The sequence below is a fragment of the Drosophila subpulchrella genome, unplaced genomic scaffold (genome assembly GCF_014743375.2).
Source record: "Drosophila subpulchrella strain 33 F10 #4 breed RU33 unplaced genomic scaffold, RU_Dsub_v1.1 Primary Assembly Seq354, whole genome shotgun sequence".
Classification (NCBI taxonomy): Eukaryota; Metazoa; Arthropoda; class Insecta; order Diptera; family Drosophilidae; genus Drosophila; species Drosophila subpulchrella.
The window spans coordinates 2862171-2888993 of NW_023665577.1; the positions used below are offsets into that span (position 1 = coordinate 2862171).

Here is a 26823-nt window from a genome sequence, read left to right on the forward strand (position 1 = left end):
GTATTGTTCTGTGTTACTGTGACGTTATCATTGTGAAAGTCGCATCTGAATTGCGTATTTGTGTGTTTTTTTTTTGCATATTGTACCCGGTGGCCCGACTGTATTATTTATGCATGTGGTCTTTGTTTTGCCCGACTGTCATTACTTTATTGTTGAACTTGTGCGGGCGATAAGGGGCTCCTCATTTCACTATCTGCCAGAGAGCGGGACGGCGAATCGCGAGCATAAATCACTTTTCCACAATTATTCCGTCTGACGCCACGCTGATAAGTGGGTATGACATCAAATTAGGGCGAAAGTTAAACCTTTTTACATAATGCATTTTGCCGGCTTCAATTTAACCGTTATTTTGAGAGCGGGCAAGAAGAAGGCGAGGAACCGGCGAAATGCTCACCTGCTAACGGTACATATGATTTGGCCACCCCTAATGCGGGAAAGAGAGAACGAGAACGATTGGGGGTGTGTGCTGTGCTCTCTCTCCCTCTCTTTGGCATGTGAGCAGATTCAATTTTTACAACGCCTATATTTTACAATTACCTCAAATATACATACTTTATATATATTTCACTTACTTTGCCGCCTTTCTCTGTGTTTTTATCCGCTTCGCTTGGACCCCCACTCACTTTCGATCGAATTTAGTTGCTAAAATTAAGCCAAAGCACTAAAAGACACTCACACACACACGCGCACACACGGACGTCACCAGGGCAAAAACAAATACACAGGCAAACAGCTGGCAGCGGAAACAACAACAACCAGAGTGCGACTCATCCAATAAGAAAATATTTTATTTGATTTATGCAAACGAGCAGCAAATTTAAATTCTTTTTAATCACACATCACGGCGCACTTGTTTCACTCAAATAGCGTACAATTTATGCATTTCAATTGCCATTTGTTTAGATTTTTATTGCATTTTCCCGCGACTACTGGGGATATCCTTTTTGCAATGTCGTGTAATTACGCGCCTGTCGTTCTCGTTTTACCACTGAAACGCACTATGTTTGGTTATATTTTCGCTTGGTTTTTTTTTGCGTTCACTTTATTGTATAATAACCATGGCGAATACTTGATTTACACATTTTGAAAACATTCTGAAAACTTCGACCGCATCTGCAACGGCTACGTATTTATTGAGATAAGGTTGCAACTCTGGTTTTCGATAGTCGATACTTATATATTATTCAATTTGCATTTATCGATGATACTATCGATATTTCTATCCATATTAGTGCGAGAGGCCAATTATCGATTTAGACATTCGACCTATCATTGTAACGGAAATGTCAAAAAACGCTGGAAATAAGTACAAATGATGTATACATTTTACTAACTTTACTTGCGGCTTAAGGTCGGATCGAGTTGATCGTTTAAAGCTTTTCTGGTTTCCCTTGCCAAAACCCTTTGAAAATGTTGTCGCAAAACGGTCATAAATATGGAACGGTCCAGTACTTTATCAACGTGGGCTTTTAACAGCTTGTGCTTAGACTTTTTAAAACTGCAAAACCATTGCTTTTGGAACATTGTATATGTTGGTGTTGTCATTTAACAGTTTAATGTTGGCAAGCCATATATTTTCATTTGGAAAGAGTACACCCCTCGCAGTCTGCAGCACATCATCATAAATCGAAAGTGCTTGCCCGAGTCCAGGATGTCACTGCCTCGCTAAAAAGTGTACGATTCGCGTAGAACGGTAAAAACTAGGGCTCATACGAACATTTCATTGAGAAGTCCCCGTATTTTCAAATATAAGAAAAGCATGAAACCAGAAACTGGAAAAAGTTGCATTCAATATTTCTTTTTATAAGTCTTAAAGTTAAACATTAATTTGTTACTTTTCAAATACAAGACCTAGCTTTTAGTAGATTGTATATGTTGTTGTTGTCATTTGACAAATGAATGTTGGCGAGACGTATTTTTTCATTTGGAAAAAGCACATGTCTCACAAAACATAATCATGAACCGAAAGTGCTTGCCCGAGTCCAGGATGTCACTGCCCCTCTAAAAAGTGTACGATTCGCGTAGAACGGTAAAAACTAGGGCTCATACGAACATTTCGTTGAGAAGTCCCCGAATTTCCAAATATACTAAAAGCATGAAACCAGAAACTTGAAAAAGTTGCATTCAATATTTCTTTTTATAAGTCTTTTAAAGTTAAACATTAATTTGTTACTTTTCAAATACAAGACCTAGCTTTTAGTAGATTGTGTATGTTGTTGTCATTTGACAAATGAATGTTGGCGAGACGTATTTTTTCATTTGCAAAAAGCACTCGTCTCATTGCCCGAATCCAGGATGTCACTGCCTCGCTAAAAAGTGTACGGTTCGCGTAGAACGGTAAAAACTAGGGCTCATACGAACATTTCGTTGAGAAGTCCCCGTATTTTCAAATATAAGAAAAGCATGAAACCAGAAACTGGAAAAAGTTGCATTCAATATTTCTTTTTATAAGTCTTTTAAAGTAAAACATTAACTTGCTACTTTTCAAATACAAGACCTAGCTTTTGGTAGATTGTATATGCTGGCAAGACATATATTTTCATTTGGAAAGAGAGATCGAAAGTGCTGCCCCAGACCAGGATGTCGCGGCCTTGCTAAAAAGTGCACAGTACGCGTAAAGCGCTAAAAACTAGGGCTCAAGCGGACAGTTGGTTGAGAAGTCTCAGTATCTCCGAATATGATTCGGGCACTTAAAAGAGTTGATTTGAACATTACATTTTTTAATGTCTCATACGAGCAGTTCGTTGGGAAAACACCGAATCTCGAAAAGGAATAAACCGAGTTCTGGAACTCGGTAGAGATCCATTGAATATTGTATTTCTATAAGTCTTTATAAGTAGAACACTTTTTTTGTAGTTTTACAATACAGGACAAATATTGTTCTAGTTTTCGCACTGTGTATCAGCCACACAATCGGAGAACACTTTTACGAAAGAAAACAACTTCCTTTGATGTTGAACGCAATAGATGTAAGAGACAAGTGGTATATATTATTTTAATTTTAATTAATAAATTTTCTAGTTCTTTTCCTAGGCCGTAAGAATTTAATTATATCCCCATTTGAGGCGACTGTCTTTATGAACCCGACTTATCCGAGTTGGCGGAAGATGTTTAATGAGCTGGATTTATCGATATCAGGCAGTGGAATTTGTTAATTCGTCAATCGATATCGACAATCGTTCTGTGGTGTGTTGTGTTAAAATAATATAGGGTATTCCCTAAACTGTTGAATTGTTGAATTTTGGTTAGGTGATATCAGCTGATCCATACAATGTCAATGTCAAAATAATATAGGGTATTCCCTAAACTGTTGAATTGTTGAATTTTGGTTAGGTGATATCAGCTGATCCATACAATCTCCATTTTCAGAAGTTTTCTCGGAGTTGTTGAATTGCTGAAAACCAGAGGTGTTACCTTATTTCGCTTAGAAGTCAAGGCAACTCTAACAATTTAGTATTAAAGTAAGCATTATTTACTTTAAAACCCATTTAGAAACTTTAATAATTAATAATTTAAGGCACTAACTTATAATGGAAAATAATAAATACGATTTTTTATACTTTCGAAAAATTGGAAAAAACAATTCAGAAATTTATCAGTTTAGGGAATTTCCAGATATAATTATCCTAATTATACCGGAAAAAGAACAAAAAATCTGCTAAGACTCCATTATTTCCCACCTCCAGTTTCCTATGCCAAATCTATCTAAAAAACTGCCGTCTATCAGAAAAAAAATTAAATAATTGGTAATAGAATGACATATCGGAATATTTACTTTAAATTAAAATAAGAGAACATACTTTTAATTTTATTAGCTTATTAATAGTTTTTATCAATAAACAATAAAAAATATGCACCTATGCACTTTATCCCGATGCTTTGGGAATATTAGATTCTTGCCCAAGTCGCGATAACAGCAACAATAATGACCATAATCTTGACAAGGCCTTCGGCTCTTGGCATGAAACCTGCAACTTTGTACCTAAAATATTGTTTTCTAAAAAATACTTCAAAAATTAATAAAAAAGCACGTTTTAATTATAAATTGTAGCATTTATTAAGTGATCCTATGTGTCATAGACCCTGCGGTACGGTGTATACTTTTGCACAATATTTGTTCCTTTTCTAATGGGTATCAATAATTTAGTTACTTAAATCGACTGTTTATGGTTTGCAGATCAAAAATCGAATGCTGTGTTCGCTATAGCTAAATCCTTTGTACGATTAGCGGTTCCAGGAAAGGGGGAAACGTTGGCGTAGCAGCCGCTTGAGGCGAAATCATTGTCTTCTTTAAATGTGTTTATGTACATTAGGCTACGCAATCATCTAGTAAATTCTAAGAAATCAGTTTCTTCTTCTCCTCGGACAGTTTGCCCTCGACGGGTGGCTTCTTGGCAGCTGCCATTGGAGCCTTCTTGCCATAGAGCATGTCTACGAAGAGGGCGGCGAATACCAGGACAGCTCCAAGCCACTGGCGGGCAATCAGGACGTTTCCAAACAGCAGCACTGAGCACAGAACGGTGAAGAACTTTCGCGTTGTGGTCACCACGGAGCAGGCCAGTGGTCCAAAGTTGGCCACCATCAGGAAGATGAAGAACTGGCCAAGGACGCCGCACACGGCAATCAGAGACAAATGGGTCCAGGACTCGGGATGGCGGATGGTGAAGTACAGGAACTCCTTGGCCTCGCCTGAAATAAGTCACCGAAAATAAATGATTTTTTCAAGTTTTTAATATATTTTAATATATAGAACTCACCTGTGAATACCATGGCAACGCCTAGCATTAATGTGCTCCAGAAGTTCATGGCCCTCATCATCTGCTGGCCCGAAGGCGCACTTGCCGCTCGGATGCGCTCCTGGACAGCTCCAGTCAGTCCGTCCATTGAGAGGCTCAGGAATAGCAACACCTCGCCGAGAAGCGTCGTCTCAGCCGGCAAATTGGACACCTTGCCCTCCTTGTACATAAACAGGATAACGCCCAGGACAATGGTGAGCACGCAGGCATAGCGCGTCCAGCTGTAGGATTTGCGCCCAATTAGGACGCCCAGGATCATGACGGGAATGGGCTTGGCAGATTTGCCCACGACGGCAGTTGGATAGGGAACCCAGCGCATGGCCATATTGGTGGATACCATGGCCAACAAATACGTCAGCGAACAAGACACGTAGGAGCCCGCGTCGGTGGTGTCCTCCTTCTGTGGCTTAATGGTCAGCAGGACTAGAAGATCGAAGATCAGTAAAGATTCGAAGGAAAACCAGGAAATTCCTTACCTTTGGCAAACACATAGTTACAGAGGCACTGCACCCAAACCAGTGCCAAGGCGTAGGTGAAGCGTTCGCCCACGGATCCGTCCGTCTGCAACTCTTCGCCGTACCGACCCCGGGTCAACTTCTCCTGGACAATCCCGTACAGGAAGTAGCATACGAAGATGCCCACGGCATAGATTATAAAGCGGCTTCGCTCCGGCAGATTCATATTCTTGGCGGGCAGATGGAGCTTTTCGGTAGTGTTTGATTTACCTTTTGGTTGGGTCGGACTCTATGCACGGTCTAAACACTTGGCATTCTCCAGAGGCGGCTGCAGGTGGCCGTGATTTGGCGTTGACTATCAAGTAATCAAATCAAATACGTGGTCAGTGTTGCGCGCTTAGGTGTCTTTTAGCCAGATTCGACCTGCAGATTTGCAAGTGTCTGCAATGTTGGCTAGCTTTATTAGCTATTGTTAATTATTTTTCAAATACACTTATAGCTTTATCGTTTAAATAATTGGGTAAAAAAGTACAAAACCCTTTTTTTGTATTTTCTTTAACTTTATATTATGAAATAACATAAGATTTAGCTACTTTTTTGGAGCCACAGTTGGCAACACTGTTTGTGGGGGCGGCTTACAATGTGACCGTGTGCCGATCAATTTGCACCCACTATGTCCAATTGGAATTTTTATTGCGCGCGAAAACACAACGATTTGTTTTAAATCAGTTACATTGAAAATATACAATATGAAATTAATTTGTTTTTTTTTTTTTTTTAAAACAAACGCTCGAAAAAACTCAAAAATAAATATATTTTATTTTTAAGGTACGACGATCGGAAAAGATGCAATAAATATTATGAAACTTAAATTTAAATCCGTTAATATTTTTACGTGTTCAAAAATATTTTTTATTCACAAGGAAAGTTACGCCATTTGTCTGAAAGCGGTCGACAGTCTTGGGTTGTACAATATAAAGAGATTGGTTATTTGTTGTATCGGAAATTTCATTTCGTTTATTTGGTTTAAAAATATTATTGCAAAATACAATAAACTATAGTCCCACATACACGCGCGTATATGTGATCTTCTCTTTGTTATACTGGTAATGCACTTGAAGTTCTCGGTTTTAGTGAATGCAGCCCGTACCCGTTGAAAATACGCCCCCATGCGTAATACTGTCCACCTGGCCTAAGAGCCTAGACAACAACAAACAAGCGATTATCCTCTTAAATAGCAACATTTAAGCGGTAATTGGTAAATGATAAAAGGGTGTGGCGACTAGACCTTAGAAACTATAAAAATAAGAGATGAACAAAAACACAATTAAAACAAAAGGTGGAAAACCGAAAGAGAATCGAGCGATGCGCCTACAGCGGCACCTGCATGGGCGGTAGCCAGGTATAAAACAGAATGTAGGCAGCGCTGGAAACGACGTTCGATGAGTCCAGGGCCGAGACGATCTGATCGTCGAACTTGAACCACTTTCCGTAGTTGGCGCTCTTGCAGAAGGCCGTATAGTGGCCGCCCTCCATGGTGCCGTAGTGATTGGAAACGGCGTACAGCTGGTAGGTCTTGGGCGTAACCGCCCGCGATTCCGCCCGTGCAATGTAGGGATTCATATCCAGGTTCTCCAGCGGGAAGCGAAGGTAGTTTTGCTTCTTCATGTAAGCGCCCGAGTTGCTGGGATCAGCATAGAAACTACAAGGGATTAAGGTATGTAGTTAAAATCAAATAGAGGTTCTTATTTTGCTTTACTAACCGCTTTAAGTGCACCACCAGGACTGGAGGCAGCTTGGATATATCCAGTTTCTTGATGGCATCTCTTTTGGTTTTACAACTTGGACAGTTCCAGCCGTGTATGCGCTCCCCACTAAAGTACATGTCCATGCACTGGTTCAGCTGGCACACATTCGAGTTGGGCGGCAGCTCCAGGCTGAGATTCGAGAAACTCTCATACGTGGCCGACTCCTTGTGACAGGCCACACACTTGACGGTGCTCTTCATCTGGCCATAGAATAAATGCAGTATCATGCTCTCCTTGGCTTTGGTAAACTCGAGCCAAGCCTTCTCCGACGCACTGATCATCTCGCGCTGACGGGACACATGGAGAGTCTGGAGGTCCGAGTGCAGCCAGTCCATCAGGATGGTGAGAAACTCGTGCGAGTCCTGCTGGTCAACGCCACGAAAGATCTTCTGGTACTGACCCACAACATACTGCAATGATTTTATTTCTTAGTAAAATATTGCAGATAGTTTGTCAGTTACCTACCCTCAAATCTCGACTGGCCACGCACTTGTACTGTCCGTTCCAAAGCTCCTTGATGAGTGCAGCCACCTCCTCGATCACCTGGCCGTTTGTCTTATTGCTCCTGCTTATGTTGTTCTTGTATTTGTCCGAAATGCAGTACTCCGTCAACTGAGGCGTGTTACTCAGACATTGGAGAATGCTGTTCATGTAGCAGGTGTTGCCTAGATTTTTCAGGCCCGTTAATCCGCGACCCTGAAAAATTGCACAAAGATATGGGTGTTTGTACAGGTTGAAGGTAATTAGTAATTCCTAGAAGTTACTCGTCGGAGCGGGAAGATGGAGCTATAAATGCTGTAGGTGGGCGGAGCTGTTGGCAGCTGGAGCTTCACGCCCGCCACACAAATCATTCGCGGAATCCTGTCTGCTGCTGGGTTTGCTCAACAGTATGGCGATTGTACGTTTCTTTGGTTTGAACATGCTTTGAGTGCGGACGGCGAGCGACTGAGAGTGGGGACTACCCACAAAGCACGGCCAACGTCTGGGCGGGTGTCTTCGAAACGTGACCCATTGCTATTGATTTCGCTCGTGTGGCGGCTATATTTAGGCGGCCGGTGTGAATCAACCACCCCCAAACCATCACTCACCACATTCTGACCCATGACGGGTGAGAAATCACGGACCCGTTGCGATGTCCTCTCGACGCTCCTCGGCTGCGGTTTCATCGCCCTGTCGAATGTAGGCCTCTCAACCTTGTTGGGGGCTAGTTGCTGATCCTCGTTTAGTTGGAGCAGGGATTCCAGGCTGTCGGAGAGATCCTGCACATCCTCCAAGTTCCTGCCCGGCGAGGGAGGACTCTCATCCCGGGGTGACTTGTAATGCTTTTTCGTCTCCCGGGCAATTGCCAAAAGGCGTTCCCGCTCCTGGCGCTCCTGCTCGTGTTGCTCGTCCAAGCGCTGACGCTCCCGGATCTTGGATTCAATGTTCCTCGTGGCCTCAACATCCTTTTGTGATAGCTGCTGGGTAACTTTCTGCAGCTCCTGTATGCGACTCAGTTCTTCTCGCAGACGATTGTTTTCAACTATCTGCAGAAGGAAAAAACATTTAATTTTGGAAAATTAAGTGGTCTCTGGATCTTACGTAATCCTGGGCCTTGCTCTCTAGTTGAAGAATTCTAAAGTGCAACTCCTGACCTTCGGTGGCGTTCAAGCCATCACCCTCTGCCGCCTGACGCTTCCACATCATGGAGGCCTTTTCCAGCTGCTCATCGTTCTGCTCGGCCCTTTGCAGAAACTCGGCCTGATCACGCATGATCTCGGCTATTGGTTTGGCCTGTGAAGGAGGCCGTGAGGGCCCCTGGTTGTAGGTACGCGTAGCCGTCGGCTTGCTGGCGCGATTTATGTCCGGTCGTGGCTTAAAGTCCTTCGCACTAATGTCCTCCTTCATGGTGATGTCGTGGATTGAGGGATATTCAATGTCATCGATGGTGTCAATGTCGTTGTTGTTCTGCTGCGGCGCCTGGACACTGGGATTGGTGCAATGGGTGGGGTACATCATGATGAAGTACTCATAACCGCCCTCGACGATCTGAATGGGGGCGCGGTACGTCACATCGGGATCCCACTGTCACGAAAAAGGATTGGTACTGATCTATGGCTTAAATGCACTAGTACTTACATTCTTAAGGATGTCTAGCAGCGTAGCAATGGCTGTATTCCCCGCAGGTTGGGCATCCTTGGTGTTCCAGTCCATAAGAACCACCGAATCCTTCACGGAGCGCGATGCCCACGAGGCCTTTCCGCTGCTGCTGAGTCGAGCCTGCAGTCTGCCAGCCGACATGCTAGATAATACGTAGATCAAGAAGTTAGTAGCCAGATAGTGATTTAAGTGGGTTAAGTACTTACCCTAGCGTAATCAGCTCCTCGGGCACATTGAATGCACAGTAGTATGTGAGGTGGGAGTTCTCGTAGTCGGCGCTCGGGCGACAGTCCATGACGAGGACCGATTTCTCCTGCATGCGCCGGTATAGCTCCTGGCAGGTGATCAGTCCCAGTCGGGCGTACTCCGTGGAGGGTGTTGCCGGCGCCTCCACACTGACCCGACCATTGCTGACTAGTTCTGTGCCAATTTGTTCCACTGGCTGACGCTGCTGATCATATCGATGTCGCAGGGAGTTCATAATCACCTCCAGCGTGTCCATGATGCGGCGATTCGACTCGGTGTCGCCCAACATCTGGCGCACCGTCGACTTGTGGCTGGCGTAATCGGACTTTTTGTGAATCGCGGTCAGCATGTTAAAGTACTTCATGTAGGTGATGTAGGCCAGCTCCTCGTCGCCATCCAGTCTGTACTCCTCGGCGGTCATGTACAGTTTGCGGGCGGTGTTCAGCAGGCTGTGAAAAGCAACACAGGTAAATAAAAGCAGCCGCATCAGCACTAATTCGCGGTGTCCTCTTACATTTTCATGCCTTTGCTGCGCAGATCCGGAATGATGGACATCTTCTCCAGATCCTCCAGATTGGAGCTCATGTGCAGCTTCTTCAACTTGGCCATTTCTGGGAGTTCCTTGGGTGGGTGTCGGGATGGTGTTATGTCGGTTGGAATTCTTCTGGATCTCCTTTTCCTGTTTTCATAGCAGGAATTCCTCAATCTGCGGGCTGGGCTGCAACAACAACAACTGCTATTTTGCCTAAAATGTATCGATAGACTCGGACCACTTTCTGGAACTATCGATTGGAGTTGTGACAGCAGCAAGCTGTTTTTAGATCGAAGAAAAATAGCTAGATTTTTCAAACTTCTTCAAAACTAAAAACCTTTTTATATTATTTTTATCAGAGTACCCGTTCGCTTAACTGTTTATAGTCAAATAAAATATGAACTATTCGATATTACAAAATACAAATTTCTCTGCTTTAAAAAAACAGACAAATATAGCGGGGAAACAAGCTAGAAGACACAACACTTATTCCACAGCACAGCTGATCACCTTTTGTTGACTGTTTGTTAAACCAGGGTTGGGCTTACAAATGGGCAGGACTTCAAAGGACAAACGGGACATCTTCTACCGACTGGCCAAGGAGCAGGGATGGCGTGCGCGGAGTGCCTTCAAGCTGCTCCAGGCGGAGGAGACGTTTCACCTGCTAGGAGGTGCTGTTTGAACCTCGTGTTTCTTGAACCAATCCTAAGGGAAAACTCATTCCAGGTCTAACCCGTGCCGTGGACCTGTGTGCCGCTCCCGGCAGCTGGTCACAGGTGCTGGCCAAGCACATGTACGAGCCACTGCCTCCGGAGGACCGGGAAAAGGTGAAAATCATCGCAGTAGACCTACAGGGAATGGCGCCGATTGAAGGCGTCACACAACTCCGGGCGGACATCAGCAAAGAGTCCACAGCCGAGGCCATCATCGACTTCTTCGGCGGCGAGAAGGCACAGATTGTGGTCAGCGATGGGGCTCCTGATTCCACAGGCATGCACGACTTTGACGCCTACGTCCAGGGCGAGTTGCTCCTCTCCGCCCTGAGCATCTCCACCTTCATCCTGGAGGAGGGAGGCTCGTTTGTGTCCAAGATCTACCGGGCAGACAGGACCAGTCGCTTGTACAGCCATCTTAAGCGCTTCTTCAAGGACGTATGTGTGTTTAAGCCCTCCGCTTCACGAAACTCCAGCATCGAAGCTTTTGTGGTGGCCCGTCAGTTTTGTCTTCCCAAAGACTATAAGCCCTGCAACCTGATCACCGAATGGCACGAACATCCGGAGTCGTGGGTGAGCAGGAAAAAGGAGAACCCTCCCGTTGTTCACGTTCCCTTCGTCGCCTACAAAGGAGATCTAGATTCCGATCGGACCTACGACTTGGTAGGACTCTTATGTACACATCTCGTTGCAATAATCTCTAAACAGTGCTGTTTCAGGGCGAGGACTATGTTTACAAAGAGCCAGTGCAACAACCTTTGACCGCCGCCTATCAGGATATCCTGAAGAAAACAAGCCAAGTCAACATCAAATATGAAGGCATCCGAGTTATGCATGACGAGGAATTGTTTAAAGAGTGGTACAAAGCAGGTGTTTGCTTAAGTTCCTGCGATGATAATGGATATAAGAATACAACAAATTAAATAAAGTAAACTTTAGATGAATACACGGATTATCAGGGAACTTATGAAAAATCGACTGAGAAGATATGAGCCCAGAAACAAGAACGTGAAAATCAATAATAAAAGCTCGATGTAGAATCAGTTGACAATCTGCGAATCAGAGGACATCAGGAGTGTAAATAAAAACATTATAGCCCAAGCTATGGCAACAAAGTAAAGTACAACGTTCTATTTCAAATATTGATGTTCACTTTAATAACAAACTTACAAATCTATTGAAGGCGTCTCATCTTTACACCTATTTGAGGATCTCCTTTTGGCTATTCAACAGTTAACAACTACAAACTAAATAGAAAACCAAATGGCTGTTATTACAGCGTCATTATCTTCTCCAACTGGTCTTTTTCCTCTTTGGCAGCCGCTTTTTTGCGAGCTCTGGCTCGAATCTTTTGTCCGGACTTACAACGGCGGCGAAACTCTTCAGTTTGAGCTGCCGTAAATTTCTTATGCGGTTGCCGTCTTCCTGGAGCCCGTCTTTCGGGCTCTGGTCTGGCTATCGCCGCCTTTCGTCGTTGGACAGACCGTCCATTGGCCTTTGCAGGGAATGCGCAGGGCAGTAGCTGTAGTTCCTCATGGAGGCGGCTACAGAGTGTGGGCGAGATTGGAAGAAAACTGCTTTGGGTGAGGAATATTTGATCGCTCGGAGTGGTTTCGGTGAGGAGTTGGTCCAGCTTGAAGCTCTGGGCCGTGGCCTCCTTAGTGACATTGCAGAGCAGGAATTTATCCTTGTACTTAGGAGAGTAGCGTAGCAGGTATTCCCCAACAGGCACCGTGTCCAGTAGCTTCAGAAACTCGTACAAATTAGAAAGAAGTTGCGGCATGCTCGTGTTGTAGTAGTCGTGCAGCTGTTGTTCTAGGGATATCAGCGCCAATTTCTCCTCCAACATGGGTTTAAAGTCTCGCAGCGAGATGCGGGTGCAGTGACCTACATCAGCTTGCAGAAGCTTCAGCTGCAGCCAGGCACTAATCAACTCGTATTTGGACATAATTTCACAGCCGCAGTCGGGCTTATTCTCCAGCTTAATCAAATGGCAACCAAGGGGCTTCTTACCCTTGGAATCTTTAACCGCTGGTATGGGTAAAGTGCTAAAGATTTGAAAATCTTTATATTCATCACCTTCGCTCTTACATCTGAGACTCCAACTGACTAAAGCGGTGTTGGCGCTGGCATCCACAATGTCTGAAGAATGCTGATCAATTGTATGAAGCTTGTAGGCCATGTGAAGATCGGTAGAAGACATTTCACAGATAAGCCTATCAGGGACTTCCTTGACAGCTCCATTTTCGATATGTAGCCATTTGGCTTGCCCAGGCTGAGATATGTAAGCCTCATAGGCATGCTTCAGGACCAAACTGTTTGTATGCCAGCCACAGTTGCGGGCGGGAAAGGGAGACTGGAACTCCATGCACTTGTGATTACTTTTTGGGCATTCTCTCAGGCTGACAAACATTTCGGTCGGTAGATCAATATATGATCCAGTCGTTAACAGCATTAAAAGAGAGTCCAGGGGCAGAACGAAGATATTGTTAGCCTCCAGTTCCAGGTCCTTCTCTTCATCCGACAATAGCTTAGCTGGATCCTTGGTTTCCCTAGCCGCGTAGCGATCCAAGCGCACTTGTAAAGTACTCAGGGCCTCCTGGCTCAGTTTCACCTCTGGCCAGAGTCTAACCCGACCCACAATCCGCTCCAGCTCCACCTGCTCCATGCTGACGGTCTGAGAATTGAGGCTTTTGCACTGCGACAACTGTGGCAGGCCAGAAAAGGTCACATATGATTCGTTGGGATACCTTTTCAGCAGTTTCTTAACGCTCAGTTCGTACCATTTTCTGTAGACCGCCACCAGGCTTCTCATGGGTGCGTAGATGATTTCCTTGCGACCCAATTCGTGGTCATGGATGTGTTTCTGAACCCGCTGTTGCTCATTGCAGCGCTTCTTTTCTGTGGCCTGCCACACCACAAAGTCCTCCTCATCGACGGGTTCGCTTCGCTGCCAGGCCAGAAGCACTCGCATGCAGGCGGCCTGCTGCTTGAGATTCAACTCCGAGTGCTGATCCAGGGGATTGGGGAAACTGTAGCCGGTACCGCCGCTGGAATTGTCGCAAATCGTACTCCCTGGAACCTGGTCGGTGCGGGGATCCCTCAAGGCTGTGTTGCGGTTGAAGGATTTGAAGACATTGGCCGTTTCCTTGAGCTCCAGCCGCAGTACCTCGGGATCCACTTCATTCAAAAACGTGTACAGCGCGTCGTCCACATGCTCAAAGGATTTGTTGAAGATCTTGTATGAAGGCTGACCCCGAAATACCGCATTTCCCTCGTACAAAGGAGGGTCCTTGGCCATATCGGATCCGTTCTTTCGAGAGATTCAAAAACTCAGTTTTGTATTGAAAGATTTGTTTTTATTTAATGCGTGCGCGTGACCTTTTCACGCTTCCGGAAAAATACCTGTTTGGGGTATTCCCCGAGCTGGTCAAAAGTGGAGTATTTGGCCGCAGTGGGTTTGCATCCATTTTAGCGTTTATTCCACGTCCATGGTACAACTATATAAGGTAGTCTCGTACGCTACTAAATCGTTCGGCCTTTAGTCCGTTAAATCCTATTTACACAGATACGACCGAATTCCGCTTCAGCAACTTTTTCTTCCATAAGAAACAAACGTGCTAGAAAGAGATAGAAAAAGTCGTTTCATTGGAAAATTGGGCCGCACACGGAAATCGATTCAGTATTTCAGTGTTTTCATTCAGTATTTTTTCGAGCTTAGGTAATTTTTATACCCGTTACTCGTAGAGTAAAAGAGTATACTAAATTCGTCGGAAAGTATGTAACAGGCAGAAGGAAGTGTTCCGACCCCTAAGGTATATATATTTTTGATCAGGATCACTAGCCGAGTCGATTTAGACATGTCCGTCTGTCCGTATGAACGCTGAAATCTCGGAAACTATAAGAGCTACAATACTGGGATTAGGCATGCAGATTCCTGAGATTCCTGCGCAGCTCAAGTTTGTTTCAGCAGAGTGCCACGCCCACTCTAACTAATTGACCCAAAAAAAAAGTTTGTCACGCCCACTTTAACGCCCACAAACCATTCACAAACTTCAAAAAATCGTAAGTATGAACGTGGATATCTCGGAAACTATCGAAGATACAGAATTGGGATCTCAGATTTAGGTTCCGTAGCTTTGTACGGAGCGCAAGTTTGTGGCACGAATACGCCACGCCCACTCTAACGCCCACAAACCGCCCAAACCTGTGGCGCCCACAATTTTTAGGCTAGATAAAAAATTTTAACTGAAATGTATTAGTCTCGTCAATACCTATCGATTGATCCAAAAAAAATTTTCCACGCCCACTCTAACGCACATAACGCTTAAATCAGTCTACCGCAGGTAGGTGGTAGGCAGGTAGGTCGCGCTTTGCTGCTTGCATATCTCCATTTCCCTTTTGTCCCTTTAGCTGAGTAACGGGTATCTGATAGTCGAGGTGATCGACTATAGCGTTCTTCCTTGTTGTACTTGGCGTTTCGGGACTTTTTGAAATGAAAATGCATTTGAACTGCAAAGGCGCCGATACAAGAAAATTGTTGTTGTTGCAGAACCAAGGACCCTTTCAACGGCTCGAAAGTCCGAATACTATCCAATATTTAAAATAATATTGCTATACTTTTTTAAAAGAAAATTACCATCGTCCAGCTTATATCCTTCTTGGCAAAGCCTAGCAACTGTTGCATTGTCACTTTAGAATTTGAACGTTAACTTTAAACTTTATAACTCAAATAGTTGATTTTAAGGTTCAAAGCTTGTAAGATTACCATCTCTGAACTCTGTTTTTAATGAAACGAACTTTGGTGCTGTCAGAATTGATACATCTTTATATGCAATTATATTTATATATAAAAATATGCAATGTCGGAGGTCTTGTTATTAATAAACTCTGAAAAATAGCAAACTAACATGGTTTCAAGACTGATATGTAGTCAAACCAAAACCAGAGAAGTGCCCTGCTATGTTGTTGCCCAGTACTGAGCCACCCAAGACAGATCAAAATAATCGAAATATCCAAGTGTTACAACTGTAAAGGCAGAAAAACCAAAGAGTCCACCAAGACTCGGCCAGGACTCAACAACAGCAAGACTACTCTACCCTACTCCATACATCTGGGAAATATTTTTATTTTGTGCAAAAGAATAAATATAGATTTTAAACGTTACATTTTTATACGGACCTAAACATATTCCAAAGGTTGGGTTTTCTCTTGTTTTTATTGAAAACTTTTCATACTTACGAGTTTTTTTTTATTTCAATAAAATTAATCTATTATGGCATGCTCTTTACGGAACATTAACTTTGAAATTTGTGTTAATTAATTTGTGGCCTCAAAACTCTTGTTTGATTCACTTTAGAATCAGTTAGTTTATAACATTTGAACCAAAACAATGAAGGTGGGCCATAGTCTGATTTTAGTTCTAGTTGTTTTCAGCTCCTATGCAAAATCCTTTAATTATACAAGCTGTGACCAGGCGAAGCAACCAAAGTTTGTAAGGTATTCGAAAATTAAATCCAACTTGTACTATTTTTATTTAACAATTTCCAGCTAAGCTCATGTTGCGATGTACAAAATCATGACAAGGCTATCAAAGCCTGTCGTAAATCCTTGTTGTCTAATAACTCAAGCAGTACAAGTAATAAGGAGACGCCCAATCTTAAATCGGATAAAGTGGCTCTGCACGCAGTGAGTATTACTCTTAATATCACAAATTTAACAAAATATCAGTGCTTTTCTGGGGAATACTAATCCTTTCAGTGCATTGCGGAGTGCTCCTTTAAGACCAACGGTTTTTTGCTGACCAATGGAAGCATCAACGAGGAGTTATTACAGAAAAGTTACCAGCAACGCTACAAAAACGATCAGATCATGTCACAACTGATGGTGAAGAGCCTCAAAAGCTGTTCGGATTATGGTGGGTCAAGTGGGAAAATAAATACTTTTTAGTAATATATAAACTTAAACAGCACTGAAGCGAGCTCAGCAACTCCAGTGGATGCATACAAAGGGTGAATGCAATTACTATCCTGCCATCTTGCTGGCCTGTATCACGGAACAGGTTTACGTTAACTGTCCAGCTACCAAATGGAAGAACACCAGCGATTGTACAGCGATGCGGAAATATTTGATAGCCTGTGACGACGTCGAAAGCAATAGGAAATAGTACCAATTTTCAATATCCAAATATACAGCTGTTCCCTTTATTCAGCACACACTTGGAAAGTCAATTTGGCCAGTTCCGCCATTCCGCACTCAATCACATCGCCAGCCTTGAACGCATCCGAGCCATTGGGCGTTCCGGTAAGGATCAGATCGTTGGCCTCCAGGGTCATGTACTTGGACACGTACGAAATGATATCGGGCACCTTGAATATCAAGTCCGCGGTACAGCCCTTCTGCTTAACGACTCCGTTGACAGTGAGCCAGAGGGGTAGATTATGCGGATCCTTCACTTGGTCAAGGGGTATAAACTTGGAGACGGGCGTAGAGGTGTCGAAGCCTTTGCCCAAGGTCCACGGATGACCTGCTGCTCGAGCTGCGCCCTGAAAGAGTCATTGTTGATAGGTGGATATAAAATAATACTTGTATTTTCTTACCAAATTGCACTGAGCCGTCAGATCCAATGCCAGACAGTATCCGGCCACATAATTCATAGCATCTGCCTTGGATACATTTTTGCAGGGCTTACCGATCACAACGCCCAGTTCCACTTCATAGGCCACCTTGGTGAAGACTTTGGGTAACTGAAAGAATTTTAAAAGTGATATTAAAAGGTGCCTAGATGACTACGTTCTTATAAAATTATTAAATATGTAGAATGTTAAAATTTAAATTGTGGTATTAGAAAAAGTAATATTTTATAAGAGACCAAAGGTCTACGATTTTTGCTACCCCACTTCTTGACTATACTTTTTTGTAGTTAACATACGAGCGTTAAGATATCTTTTGATAAGGGACCACAGTCTACTTTCACTGCTCAAGATTATACCACAAGATCTTACCACTATTGGCTGACCCTCCTGGAGGTACGATGAGGTGGGTTTAAGGAAGACGAGCGGCTCCTTGGGCACTGGAACATTCCTGGCCTTCACAACGTCCCTGCGGCAGACAAGGATTCGTGGGGGTTACCAATTCAGACGCAACATTACCAGCTAGCACTAAATTACATGTAGTTGAGGGCTACTCCCACAATCTTTTTGCCTTCGTTTAAGAAGTTGGCGGCATTCTGGTCGCGGCAGGCCATCCTGAGGATTCGGGTTAGTTGAACCACTGAAAATTTTAAGGAAATACGTTAGCGAATCCGGGAAACTGGAGGAAATGACTAAAACACAACAGCTCTGCGGTCAAATGAAAGTGAGCGTTAAGGCATTGACAGCCGGACGGGACTTACTTGCGCAATGTTTATTAATTTAGATGTGGGGGTTATCTGGAGAGGCGCCCCCCGCAGAAAGTTTATCAATTAAATAACAACAGAAAATCAAGAGAGCGATCGAGAAGTCAGCTGGTGCGTAGGGTTGCCAGTGCTCGACAAATATGCTAGGCAATGCAATTGAGTAAAGTTCATAATTCTGAAAGTAAAGATAATTAATGACAGTTCATAAATAACCGCCATTACAACAACCTGTTTGAAAAACTAGTGTTTCCACTAGCTTGCGTTAAATGTAGCATAAAAATCGCCACGGTGTTTCCACTGTTGCATGCGTCCAATCTAAGTCCAACCAGACTTTCTTTTTATGTTTATTTCAGAGCAAAAAGATAATTTTTCCCACTTTTATTATATTTACATCTGGAAACACAGCTGGAAACAGTTTTAACGCAATCTTTTTTAAACGGTACATAGACATAAAGGTGGTGGAAACGGGCTCAAATCACAGTGAAATCACCACTCAAAATTGTAAGCAGTCCGGCGATTCGCAGCACTAGCACCGCCAGTGTGACCGTTCGGCTCCCAATCAGCTATCGATATCGATAGTGCACACTCATCTTCTTAAAAAGCAGTCCATATTTGGGCGGAAACTAGTAAAAATAAAATTCTCCGTGCGAACAGTCAGTGCAGTGCAGTTGCGCGAGCTCAATAAACAAGAAAACAAACCAAGTGCAATCAGCTAGAGGCAGCGAAAACAATAATGACCTGCCACCGAAATCCGCACACTTGGTGAGGGGACTTCGGCGTGTTGAGTTTCCCACTGCGTTCGCCATTTTCGCGCATTCCGCCTGCGGTCCTACTAATCGAGTCGAGCAAAAATTGTAATTTTCTTGCGAGCTAAAAATTATATGAAATTGCTGTCGAAAAGCGATTTGTAAACCGTGTAACCGAAAAGTCAGCGAAAATCGCTACGTGGTGCGTGAGTGCGAGTGCGACGGAAAACCGCAGTGAGCAGTGAGAGAAAGAAAGATAGAGAGAGAGAGAGAGAAAAGACGAGCCAGCAAACTCTACAAGCACACAAACAACACAATGATGAAAATGGAGACTGACAAAATAATGGACGAAACCAACTCCAATGCACAGGCCGTGAGTTTTAGCTTAGTTAGTTTAAGCGCCATTTCTGATTCTGCCCGATTTGAGTACATAATACTCACCGTGTTTCAGGCACATAATGCCCAAGGTGTCGCCTCTATAGACACGACACACACTAACAGGCAAGCACACACACACTTGCGCTGGTTGTGTGCGTGTACTAGTGCTTTATTTTCGTATATACTACAGATTTTGCACTCGTGCACTCTATTAAATTCGGACACTGTCGCCTATCCTATAGGCTAACCTTAAACTTTTGCGGACTTTAGGCATTAGCCTAATTATTCATCGCCAGCATCATTATCATCATCATCATTTTGGTTTTCATCATCCCCTTTGTCCAATCATATGTCTTTATTACCTATATATATATATAGCATATATCCCCCGATTTCCGATTTTTGGTGGTCCAAAAGCAGTTTTCAGATTTCGTTAATTGGCCTCGGGTTTGTTTACACAATTAATAACAAACCCCATACACAAAGTACACTTTGTTGCGGCCGTGTACATTTCAATCAGTACTTATTTTATTGTATGACTATGGTTACGGAGTTAAATGTGATAGGCGGCTTACTGAAGGTCAGTTCCCGCAAAACCATTAAGCAATGTGCCCAAAAATTGTTTTTTATTTTGTTTCTTAAATTTTTGCTTGCTAAGCAATAAACTTTTGCTTGAGTCATCTGCGTTTATTTTGCTGGAATCAAGGTTGAATCTGGTTAATGATACACATTGCTTCTTGGAAATATCTTAAAAAAAACAGTTGAGCTTCCATAACTCAAAGCTGCTTTTGACACTAAAAATAAGAGTTATAGATCATCTTTATGGAACCCATTCTCCGACCATGTAAACCATAGCCAGTGCCAACTGTAGCATCCTTCATATTAGCTCAAAGTTACCAGGCAAAGGCGAACAACTAAAGCTCACAAAAACCATAATATGGCAATTAAATTAAGGCAATCGACCCGAATACTTATATACAACATTTACTACAATCGCACATAGTGTTATACGCAAGGTTTTTTTTCGCATTGCTGGCATTGCAGTTAACTTAATTACTCAAATCACTCACACCAGTCCGTCCGATTTGTTTACTTTACTCGAATTGTTTGCCGAGATCTTTAGCATTTAATTGATGACGTTTGATTATTTTTGGGCCCATCAATGGGAATGGCTATATTTAGAATGCGCATAATGAGGTTGGGTGGAAGACCAAAAAAAACATCGATACAATTATATCATTTATAAACTGGCCGTGTGAATGATCTGTTTCCACTGCTGCTAGGCGGGTTTTTCAGAAATCCGCTTTGCAATCTCTTTCGCCGCCAAATAAAAACAAAACGAGAAAATTACGAGAAGAAAGAAACTCGCAGTGGAGTCGAAACTAATTGCCTAATTGTAAGCCCCCAGTTTGGGTCGTCACTTGCCTAAAATAAAGAGAAGTTGCACAACCCGCAGCTACCTACTTTTCCAGTTTTAACGATCGCCCCTTGACATTCAACATAACCAAAGAAGAAATGCAATCTCATAATTAATATGCTTTCCTCTCTCCCATTTCACCCGTACAGTTCACAACCACTATGCTGTACGACCCAGTGCGCAAGAAAGACTCCTCGCCCACCTACCAAACGGAGCGGGAACTCTGTTTTCAGTACTTCACCCAGTGGAGCGAGTCGGGCCAGGTGGACTTCGTGGAGCACCTGCTGTCGCGCATGTGCCACTATCAGCACGGTCAGATCAACGCCTATCTCAAGCCGATGCTCCAGCGGGACTTTATCACATTGCTGCCAAGTGAGTGCCGATATATAGTCTGTTATTGATAGTCCATGGAATGTGTCAGGGAATAGAGGTTCTAGGTCTTGAACAGAATATACTTAGATAAAATAATACTATGTACCTTATAAATATGGGAGCAGCGTAATGCTTTTTTGGGAAGTTACTGCTACAAATCTTATTAGGAACTCTGGGGCATATGCACCTTTTGAGGATTGAGGTTCATAGAAAGTTCAATACTTAATGGTATCATAGTAATGGTTCTTTATTTAGAGTTTCATCACTACTTAAGTTTATCTGGCTAGATAAAGTATAGTTATTAGATATAGTAACTCTTTAGTTTTCGTTTAACTTTAAAACACGACATAAAAAGGATTGTTTTAATTGGGACGCCTTCTTGGAAACACTCAAACAGACTGTTGCTGTTGAGATTTATTGAATGTTTAGTTTGATAACAAATCTATCTCATACCCCGTATTACCTAGACAGACTAGGACACATTCTATTTAAGTGAACCATTAAATATCTTGCTTATTTAGATTGATTGTCGTAGTGTAATATTACGCTTTCAATTAAGAATTTAGTGCCTAATCAAACAAGTCTGAAATTGTAAATAGACCCAGTTATGAATTCAATTTATTGCATACTTATAGTTACATAGTATCTTGTTCCATAAATACTCGCAACTGTACTGGTAATTCTCGCTCTATAAGTTATTACATCTTATAAATTTATAATCGGAGATCAGTTTCACACATGAGCTGATTTATTAATTGAAAGCCATAATCAGAAGTACCTAGGTTTTATTTGTTAAAATTGCTTTTTATTGTTCAGAAGAGCTTTGACTATCTATTAATACAAACTCTTAAGGCCTAGAGAAAATGTTAAGACTTGGCTAATTAGTTTATCAACATCTAATCAAGTTAAACATACAATCGTCACTTATAAAAGGGGATTCTGACACACAGGCGTTATCAACGCCGCACTTTGTATGGGAGGTCAGTACTCCCAGACGTCCAACAAGCCAACTCACAAACGCTGATAAGAAAGCAAAAGCGGCCGTAAGGCTGGAGATCCCACGGTCGGAAATTCGAAGTATATTTTTTATTTCCTGCCAAAATAAAGCCTGAAAATAGCTCACACAGAATCTGAATCTTAGCCAAGTTTACAAGTGAATAGAGCACACAAGCAGAGGCTAATCCCTCGGCACGCAATGGGCAAAACAATAACAAACGGCAGGTACAGGGGTACAAAGTTGAACAACATGAAAGGTAAACCCCGCTCAGAACCCAGAGCGATTCGTTCCGCGTCCCCCGATTTACGGCCTTCCACCTCCTCCGGATTGTTGCCGGGCATGTTTCCAGCGAGAGGAGCCAGTGGGTGGGCCAGGGGTTTTCGGTTGTTGGCTGTTCGCTGTTGACTGAAAGGTCGTTGCTTCCATTAAACGCGCTTTACCGGAACAAAAACAGAACGAAAGCGGCAGCGCTTGTATATTATTCATAAGAAAATGTGAATCGATTTTGTCATTGATTGTCGTCGGCCAGCAGATGTTAACCAATAACGAAACTATTGGGGAAGTTGTAGGTGCGATTCGATATCATATTTATTGACAAACGGGTTTACTATGAGTCGGGTTATGTGAATAAGCGAGCACCTCGCTTATCAATGCATAAATACCCGTACATATCGATGACTCAAATTGCCCACAAATGCTATGCGTGCAATTCTAGCCCTTGCAAGGGCATTCGTTTACGAATATTTATATTTATTTTGCTTCCCCATTCGGTTCGTTCGCTGGGTTTCAGCAATTCACACTGGGCCAGCTGAAATGCCATCAGGTGTATTTACATTATAATTGTCTTCGCGGAGAATGTCGCTTTAATTTGCAAGCCTTTCTTTCCTTGAGCCACCAGTCTGGAATAAGTTCTTTGAGGAAGTTGTCGGATGTTTCCGTTGGCTTAATCCCCGGCAAATGTCCTCCTTGTTCATGCTTCTTATATGATGTTTGTTGGCTATGCCTATCTAGCTTTTTACTAGACAGATATGGTCTGTGTTGGTATAAATAGGGATCTTAAATACTTATTTTGAATTAAAAATAGTTTATTGTTGGGACATCTCTTTATTGTGATCTATAACTTTTAATAACCACAATGAAAAATCAATTTAGCTTAAATATGTTAAAATATTTATTTAATATGACAAAACTTCTTACAAAAACAGAAATAAATAAATAAATAAATAAAATATGTTATTTGATTATTTAAATTTTAAATACCAAGATATTTATAAATTTGTTTCGCAAATATTGAAAAAAAAACATGAAAATATAGGAAAACTTTATATTTTTCAAATACTTTATCACCTAGGAAAGTACTTTTGAAGAACAAGAACTATAGTAAACATTTTTTAAAAATTATTTTTGAACTACCTGATAGATCATACTTGTTTATTTTTCCTCCTCATTCTTTGGCATCACTGGAATGTTCTAGGAAAGAAAAGAGTTGAAAGTAGGCAACATTGTCTCCTCCATTTACATTGTAATGCACTTCAAAGGCAGCTAACCGGGGGGACAGTCAGGCCGACCGACGGAGCGACCGACGCGTCGGACGGACGGATTCGCAGACGAATAGACACTCTTAGGACCGTTAGTCGCCGGCGACGACGGCAAACAACTTGAGCCAAATCGTTGCCGCCCGCCAAACAGCCTGCCTTTGCGAGTTATGCACATTTTTAATTGTGTTCGGCAGAGAGCAGAAGGGAGAAGGCAGTGGGTACTCGCATGCACTTCAGACTCTGACTTGGCCCATTCAGCCGGGTTGTCAATGCAGATGGAGATGTGTGGCTGTGGATGTGGCTCCCCTCCGCCTGACACATGTAAATATGCCGGTCTATTGGTTGCGCCACCTCCACAGCCACTCCCACTCCCAATCCCGCTTACTGTGGGCTAAGTGCATTTTAATGCCGTTAGGTGCATCATTTTGCCTCTTGTTCCTCGCCCAGTTAAAGTCTGCTGATGCGGTCGGATTGCATTGGATTTAATTGGGTTGGATTGGGTTAGGTTGGGTTGGGTTGAGTAGGTGTCTGGGAAGAGCAGTAGCAGCTACGGTTGCTCCACCTCATATCAGATGGTAAATTGGTCATGTGTCATATCAGAGATAGCTGGGTGCCAACTATAAATAGCTGTTTTAGTCATAGACTTGCTAGGGGAGAATGAATTAAAAATGATTTATTTTTTTATAAGACTTTCACTAATTTACATGATATATTTTTCTATCACCCACAGTCAAGGGTCTGGATCACATCGCAGAGAACATTTTGTCGTACTTGGATGCCGAATCGCTCAAATCGGCGGAGTTGGTCTGCAAGGAATGGCTCCGCGTCATCTCCGAGGGCATGCTCTGGAAGAAGCTCATCGAACGCAAGGTGCGCACAGATTCCTTGTGGCGTGGATTAGCCGAACGGCGTAACTGGATGCAGTACCTCTTTAAGCCAAGACCGGGCCAGACCCAGCGGCCACACTCATTCCATCGCGAGTTGTTCCCCAAGATAATGAATGTAAGTTGTCTTCGAAATGTGCCGATTACAATCAGCAAACTAATATTACTTTGTATGGTTTCAGGACATTGACAGCATAGAGAATAACTGGCGGACTGGCCGCCACATGCTGCGCCGCATCAATTGCCGGTCCGAGAACTCGAAGGGTGTCTATTGCCTGCAGTACGACGATGGCAAGATTGTCTCCGGACTGAGGGACAACACCATCAAGATCTGGGATCGCACGGATCTGCAGTGCGTCAAGGTGGGTTCCAGTCACAGAGATCTGTAGAAAATAATGGGAGATGTTTGATCAGCTTAACAATATAAACAAATGTACAACTAGAGTTAACAACTATCTAATTTTACCATTCAATTTTTAGACCCTAATTGGCCACACTGGATCGGTGCTGTGCCTGCAGTACGACGACAAGGTGATCATCAGTGGCTCCAGCGACTCCACCGTCCGCGTGTGGGACGTCAACACCGGCGAGATGGTCAATACCCTCATCCACCACTGCGAGGCGGTGCTGCACTTGCGCTTTAACAACGGAATGATGGTGACCTGCTCCAAGGATCGCTCGATCGCCGTCTGGGACATGACCTCGCCCAGCGAGATCACGCTACGGCGCGTCCTCGTCGGCCACCGGGCTGCCGTCAATGTGGTGGACTTCGACGAGAAGTACATCGTGTCCGCCAGCGGGGATCGGACCATCAAGGTCTGGTCCACCTCGAGCTGTGAATTCGTGCGCACCTTGAATGGCCACAAGCGTGGCATCGCCTGCCTGCAGTACAGAGATCGCTTGGTGGTTAGCGGCAGCTCAGACAATTCCATAAGGTGAGGCGTGTGAAATAAACCGATTTTCCGGTATAGTGATTAATGATGTGTGATAAACATTTTTTTTTCGGTGAATGTGGCGATTAGTAGTGGCTATTAATTCCGATTGCCATACTCATCACAGCTAATGGCTTTGATATAAAGTTTGTTTCACTATGCCAGTTTTTATCTGACCATAAAATAAGTAATTAAATCTATATTTCGTTATGCTTTAACCTACAAAAAACATTTAAAATTGTATAAATGCTTAAGGAATTAAAAAAGTTGACTTAAAAAGGCATTCCCAGTGAGGAATCTTGAAGGAAGAAAAACCTAAGCTAACCCACCAATCTACTTTTATGTATTTCAGACTTTGGGACATTGAGTGCGGCGCCTGCTTACGTGTCCTGGAGGGCCACGAGGAATTGGTTCGTTGCATCCGTTTCGATACGAAACGAATCGTCAGCGGCGCCTACGATGGCAAGATCAAGGTCTGGGACCTGGTCGCCGCCCTGGATCCGAGAGCAGCATCCAATACTCTCTGTCTGAACACACTTGTGGTGAGTCATCCCCTACGCCACTTCCGCTTTTTTCTAACCTGTGTGATGAACCCTTGTAGGAACACACTGGTCGCGTCTTTCGTTTGCAATTCGATGAGTTCCAGATTGTGAGCAGCTCGCACGATGATACAATTTTGATTTGGGACTTTCTAAATTTCACACCCAATGAGAACAAGACCGGACGCACACCGTCACGTAAGAGAAGCCAACTTTCACCTCATTGATCTCTGAATTATGCATAACGGTTTCGTTTTGTTTTCTGATTTGTTGCTGCTGGCGCTATAGCGGCCCTGATGGAACATTAACATTTTATGCAACGGCAGCTGCGGGAGTTACATCTACAATCCTCGAGCGAAGACGAGGACGACGATGAGGACGAGGACGATGGCGAGGATTTCGATGAGGATTCTAGAGATGATGCTGGGGCGTTTATGGGAGGATATGTTAGGCATCGGGATGCTGGTGGTTCTGTCTCCGTCACCGGTTCCGGCTCGGATCCAGAATCGGATGACCTGGACTTTGAAATAGATATTGAGAATATTAATGATTATGATGAATGAAGAGTGAATGGTTATTGGCCAGCATAAGCAAACAGCATTGCGACTTGTCTATTTCGAAACTATGTTGAACCCAAGATATAGCGATCTCTAAGCGTCTATTTTACAATCGCACACAACACCACACACACACAATACACCCACACAATACACCCACACACACATCCACACGGAACACACACACATGATATGAATTAATTGAAGTTATAAAGCAAGCAAACAATAAATGCAAAAGGAGTATACAAAATATATAAATATTTTCGCAAAACTGGCTGTTAGGTTTGTCATGTACGAATGAAAATGAAACAAAAACGGAAGAAGCAAAACTATGTATTAGTTATTTAGGCGCTGTAATACTAATCGAGGGTCAGTCTT

At 43.2% G+C, this 26823-nt stretch overlaps 9 protein-coding genes across 11 annotated transcripts in view; 4 read left to right on the top strand and 5 right to left on the bottom strand.

Moving 5' to 3' along the window:
• The window catches only part of LOC119559906 (5'-AMP-activated protein kinase subunit gamma-1), a 74389-nt gene extending 73286 nt beyond the window's left edge, over positions 1-1103 (bottom strand). The window contains exon 1 of the mRNA XM_037873077.1: positions 573-1103. The gene's annotated coding sequence lies outside the window, so the exon portion shown is untranslated. The remainder of the gene's footprint in view (positions 1-572) is intronic.
• A 2911-nt stretch (positions 1104-4014) lies between these two features.
• LOC119560875 (solute carrier family 35 member B1 homolog) lies at positions 4015-5643 on the bottom strand. The gene is made up of 3 exons (XM_037874549.1): positions 5273-5643; positions 4758-5219; positions 4015-4689 (listed from the first exon to the last, which is right to left on the bottom strand). Exons 1-3 carry the CDS (start codon positions 5475-5477, stop codon positions 4337-4339), a joined length of 1020 nt encoding a protein of 339 aa, XP_037730477.1. The 5' UTR covers positions 5478-5643; the 3' UTR covers positions 4015-4336.
• Positions 5644-6473: 830 nt separating this feature from the next.
• On the bottom strand, positions 6474-10053 carry LOC119559929 (ubiquitin carboxyl-terminal hydrolase 8). Of its 2 annotated transcripts, XM_037873135.1 has the most exons (8): positions 9959-10053; positions 9405-9893; positions 9178-9340; positions 8641-9123; positions 8148-8585; positions 7525-7755; positions 7015-7469; positions 6474-6953 (listed from the first exon to the last, which is right to left on the bottom strand). In XM_037873135.1, the coding sequence occupies exons 1-8, from the start codon at positions 10051-10053 to the stop codon at positions 6623-6625; spliced, it is 2685 nt and encodes an 894-aa protein (XP_037729063.1). In that variant the 3' UTR covers positions 6474-6622. The 2 variants fall into 2 exon arrangements, with proteins under 2 accessions (XP_037729063.1, XP_037729064.1); XM_037873136.1 differs by lacking the exons at positions 8148-8585; positions 8641-9123; positions 9178-9340; positions 9405-9893; positions 9959-10053 and adding an exon at positions 7824-8050 and having other exon boundaries at positions 6623-6953.
• A 431-nt stretch (positions 10054-10484) lies between these two features.
• On the top strand, positions 10485-11633 carry LOC119559931 (putative tRNA (cytidine(32)/guanosine(34)-2'-O)-methyltransferase 2). Its single transcript, XM_037873138.1, has 3 exons — positions 10485-10647; positions 10703-11352; positions 11409-11633. Exons 1-3 carry the CDS (start codon positions 10527-10529, stop codon positions 11610-11612), a joined length of 975 nt encoding a protein of 324 aa, XP_037729066.1. The 5' UTR covers positions 10485-10526; the 3' UTR covers positions 11613-11633.
• A 189-nt stretch (positions 11634-11822) lies between these two features.
• On the bottom strand, positions 11823-14192 carry LOC119559930 (little elongation complex subunit 2). The gene is made up of 2 exons (XM_037873137.1): positions 14095-14192; positions 11823-14002 (listed from the first exon to the last, which is right to left on the bottom strand). The coding sequence occupies exon 2, from the start codon at positions 13988-13990 to the stop codon at positions 11963-11965; it is 2028 nt and encodes a 675-aa protein (XP_037729065.1). The 5' UTR covers positions 13991-14002; positions 14095-14192; the 3' UTR covers positions 11823-11962.
• A 1889-nt stretch (positions 14193-16081) lies between these two features.
• On the top strand, positions 16082-16912 carry LOC119560098. Its single transcript, XM_037873421.1, has 4 exons — positions 16082-16183; positions 16240-16377; positions 16450-16594; positions 16659-16912. Exons 1-4 carry the CDS (start codon positions 16082-16084, stop codon positions 16853-16855), a joined length of 582 nt encoding a protein of 193 aa, XP_037729349.1. The 3' UTR covers positions 16856-16912.
• Positions 16862-18224, bottom strand: LOC119560097 (acylpyruvase FAHD1, mitochondrial). 2 transcript variants are annotated; one of them, XM_037873419.1, is made up of 5 exons: positions 18083-18224; positions 17859-17961; positions 17694-17790; positions 17289-17435; positions 16862-17234 (listed from the first exon to the last, which is right to left on the bottom strand). In XM_037873419.1, coding segments are annotated over exons 1-5 (690 nt in total). In that variant the 5' UTR covers positions 18084-18224; the 3' UTR covers positions 16862-16892. The 2 variants fall into 2 exon arrangements, with proteins under 2 accessions (XP_037729347.1, XP_037729348.1); XM_037873420.1 differs by lacking the exon at positions 18083-18224 and having other exon boundaries at positions 17859-18053.
• A 431-nt stretch (positions 18225-18655) lies between these two features.
• On the top strand, positions 18656-26697 carry LOC119560459 (beta-TrCP). The gene is made up of 8 exons (XM_037873918.1): positions 18656-19204; positions 20776-20998; positions 24264-24535; positions 24600-24779; positions 24898-25352; positions 25702-25891; positions 25951-26086; positions 26177-26697. The coding sequence occupies exons 1-8, from the start codon at positions 19148-19150 to the stop codon at positions 26194-26196; spliced, it is 1533 nt and encodes a 510-aa protein (XP_037729846.1). The 5' UTR covers positions 18656-19147; the 3' UTR covers positions 26197-26697.
• On the top strand, positions 26194-26699 carry LOC119560460 (FK506-binding protein 3-like). The gene has a single exon (XM_037873919.1). It carries the CDS (start codon positions 26203-26205, stop codon positions 26449-26451), a length of 249 nt encoding a protein of 82 aa, XP_037729847.1. The 5' UTR covers positions 26194-26202; the 3' UTR covers positions 26452-26699.
• Positions 26700-26823: the final 124 nt, after the last annotated feature.

Excerpts from the sequence above, each read along its gene's own strand:
- LOC119560459 (XM_037873918.1), top strand. The coding sequence starts at position 19,148 with ATGATGAAAATGGAGACTGACAAAATAATGGACGAAACCAACTCCAAT. Across the intron at positions 24,780-24,897 it reads CGGATCTGCAGTGCGTCAAG|ACCCTAATTGGCCACACTGG; the intron begins GTGGGTTCCAGT and ends TTCAATTTTTAG. Across the intron at positions 25,353-25,701 it reads AGCTCAGACAATTCCATAAG|ACTTTGGGACATTGAGTGCG; the intron begins GTGAGGCGTGTG and ends TATGTATTTCAG.
- LOC119559929 (XM_037873135.1), bottom strand. The coding sequence starts at position 10,053 with ATGGCCAAGTTGAAGAAGCTGCACATGAGCTCCAATCTGGAGGATCTG. Across the intron at positions 9,341-9,404 it reads GAGGAGCTGATTACGCTAGG|CATGTCGGCTGGCAGACTGC; the intron begins GTAAGTACTTAA and ends CGTATTATCTAG. Across the intron at positions 8,586-8,640 it reads AGAGCAAGGCCCAGGATTAC|ATAGTTGAAAACAATCGTCT; the intron begins GTAAGATCCAGA and ends TTCCTTCTGCAG.
- LOC119559931 (XM_037873138.1), top strand. The coding sequence starts at position 10,527 with ATGGGCAGGACTTCAAAGGACAAACGGGACATCTTCTACCGACTGGCC. Across the intron at positions 10,648-10,702 it reads GACGTTTCACCTGCTAGGAG|GTCTAACCCGTGCCGTGGAC; the intron begins GTGCTGTTTGAA and ends AACTCATTCCAG. Across the intron at positions 11,353-11,408 it reads CCGATCGGACCTACGACTTG|GGCGAGGACTATGTTTACAA; the intron begins GTAGGACTCTTA and ends GTGCTGTTTCAG.
- LOC119560098 (XM_037873421.1), top strand. The coding sequence starts at position 16,082 with ATGAAGGTGGGCCATAGTCTGATTTTAGTTCTAGTTGTTTTCAGCTCC. Across the intron at positions 16,378-16,449 it reads ATAAAGTGGCTCTGCACGCA|TGCATTGCGGAGTGCTCCTT; the intron begins GTGAGTATTACT and ends TAATCCTTTCAG. Across the intron at positions 16,595-16,658 it reads GGTGAAGAGCCTCAAAAGCT|CACTGAAGCGAGCTCAGCAA; the intron begins GTTCGGATTATG and ends AAACTTAAACAG.
- LOC119560097 (XM_037873419.1), bottom strand. Across the intron at positions 17,436-17,693 it reads AGGAGGGTCAGCCAATAGTG|TTACCCAAAGTCTTCACCAA; the intron begins GTAAGATCTTGT and ends AAATTCTTTCAG. Across the intron at positions 17,235-17,288 it reads TGACGGCTCAGTGCAATTTG|GGCGCAGCTCGAGCAGCAGG; the intron begins GTAAGAAAATAC and ends TGACTCTTTCAG.
- LOC119559930 (XM_037873137.1), bottom strand. The coding sequence starts at position 13,990 with ATGGCCAAGGACCCTCCTTTGTACGAGGGAAATGCGGTATTTCGGGGT.
- LOC119560875 (XM_037874549.1), bottom strand. The coding sequence starts at position 5,477 with ATGAATCTGCCGGAGCGAAGCCGCTTTATAATCTATGCCGTGGGCATC. Across the intron at positions 5,220-5,272 it reads TAACTATGTGTTTGCCAAAG|TCCTGCTGACCATTAAGCCA; the intron begins GTAAGGAATTTC and ends TCGATCTTCTAG. Across the intron at positions 4,690-4,757 it reads CGTTGCCATGGTATTCACAG|GCGAGGCCAAGGAGTTCCTG; the intron begins GTGAGTTCTATA and ends GACTTATTTCAG.
- LOC119560460 (XM_037873919.1), top strand. The coding sequence starts at position 26,203 with ATGCAACGGCAGCTGCGGGAGTTACATCTACAATCCTCGAGCGAAGAC.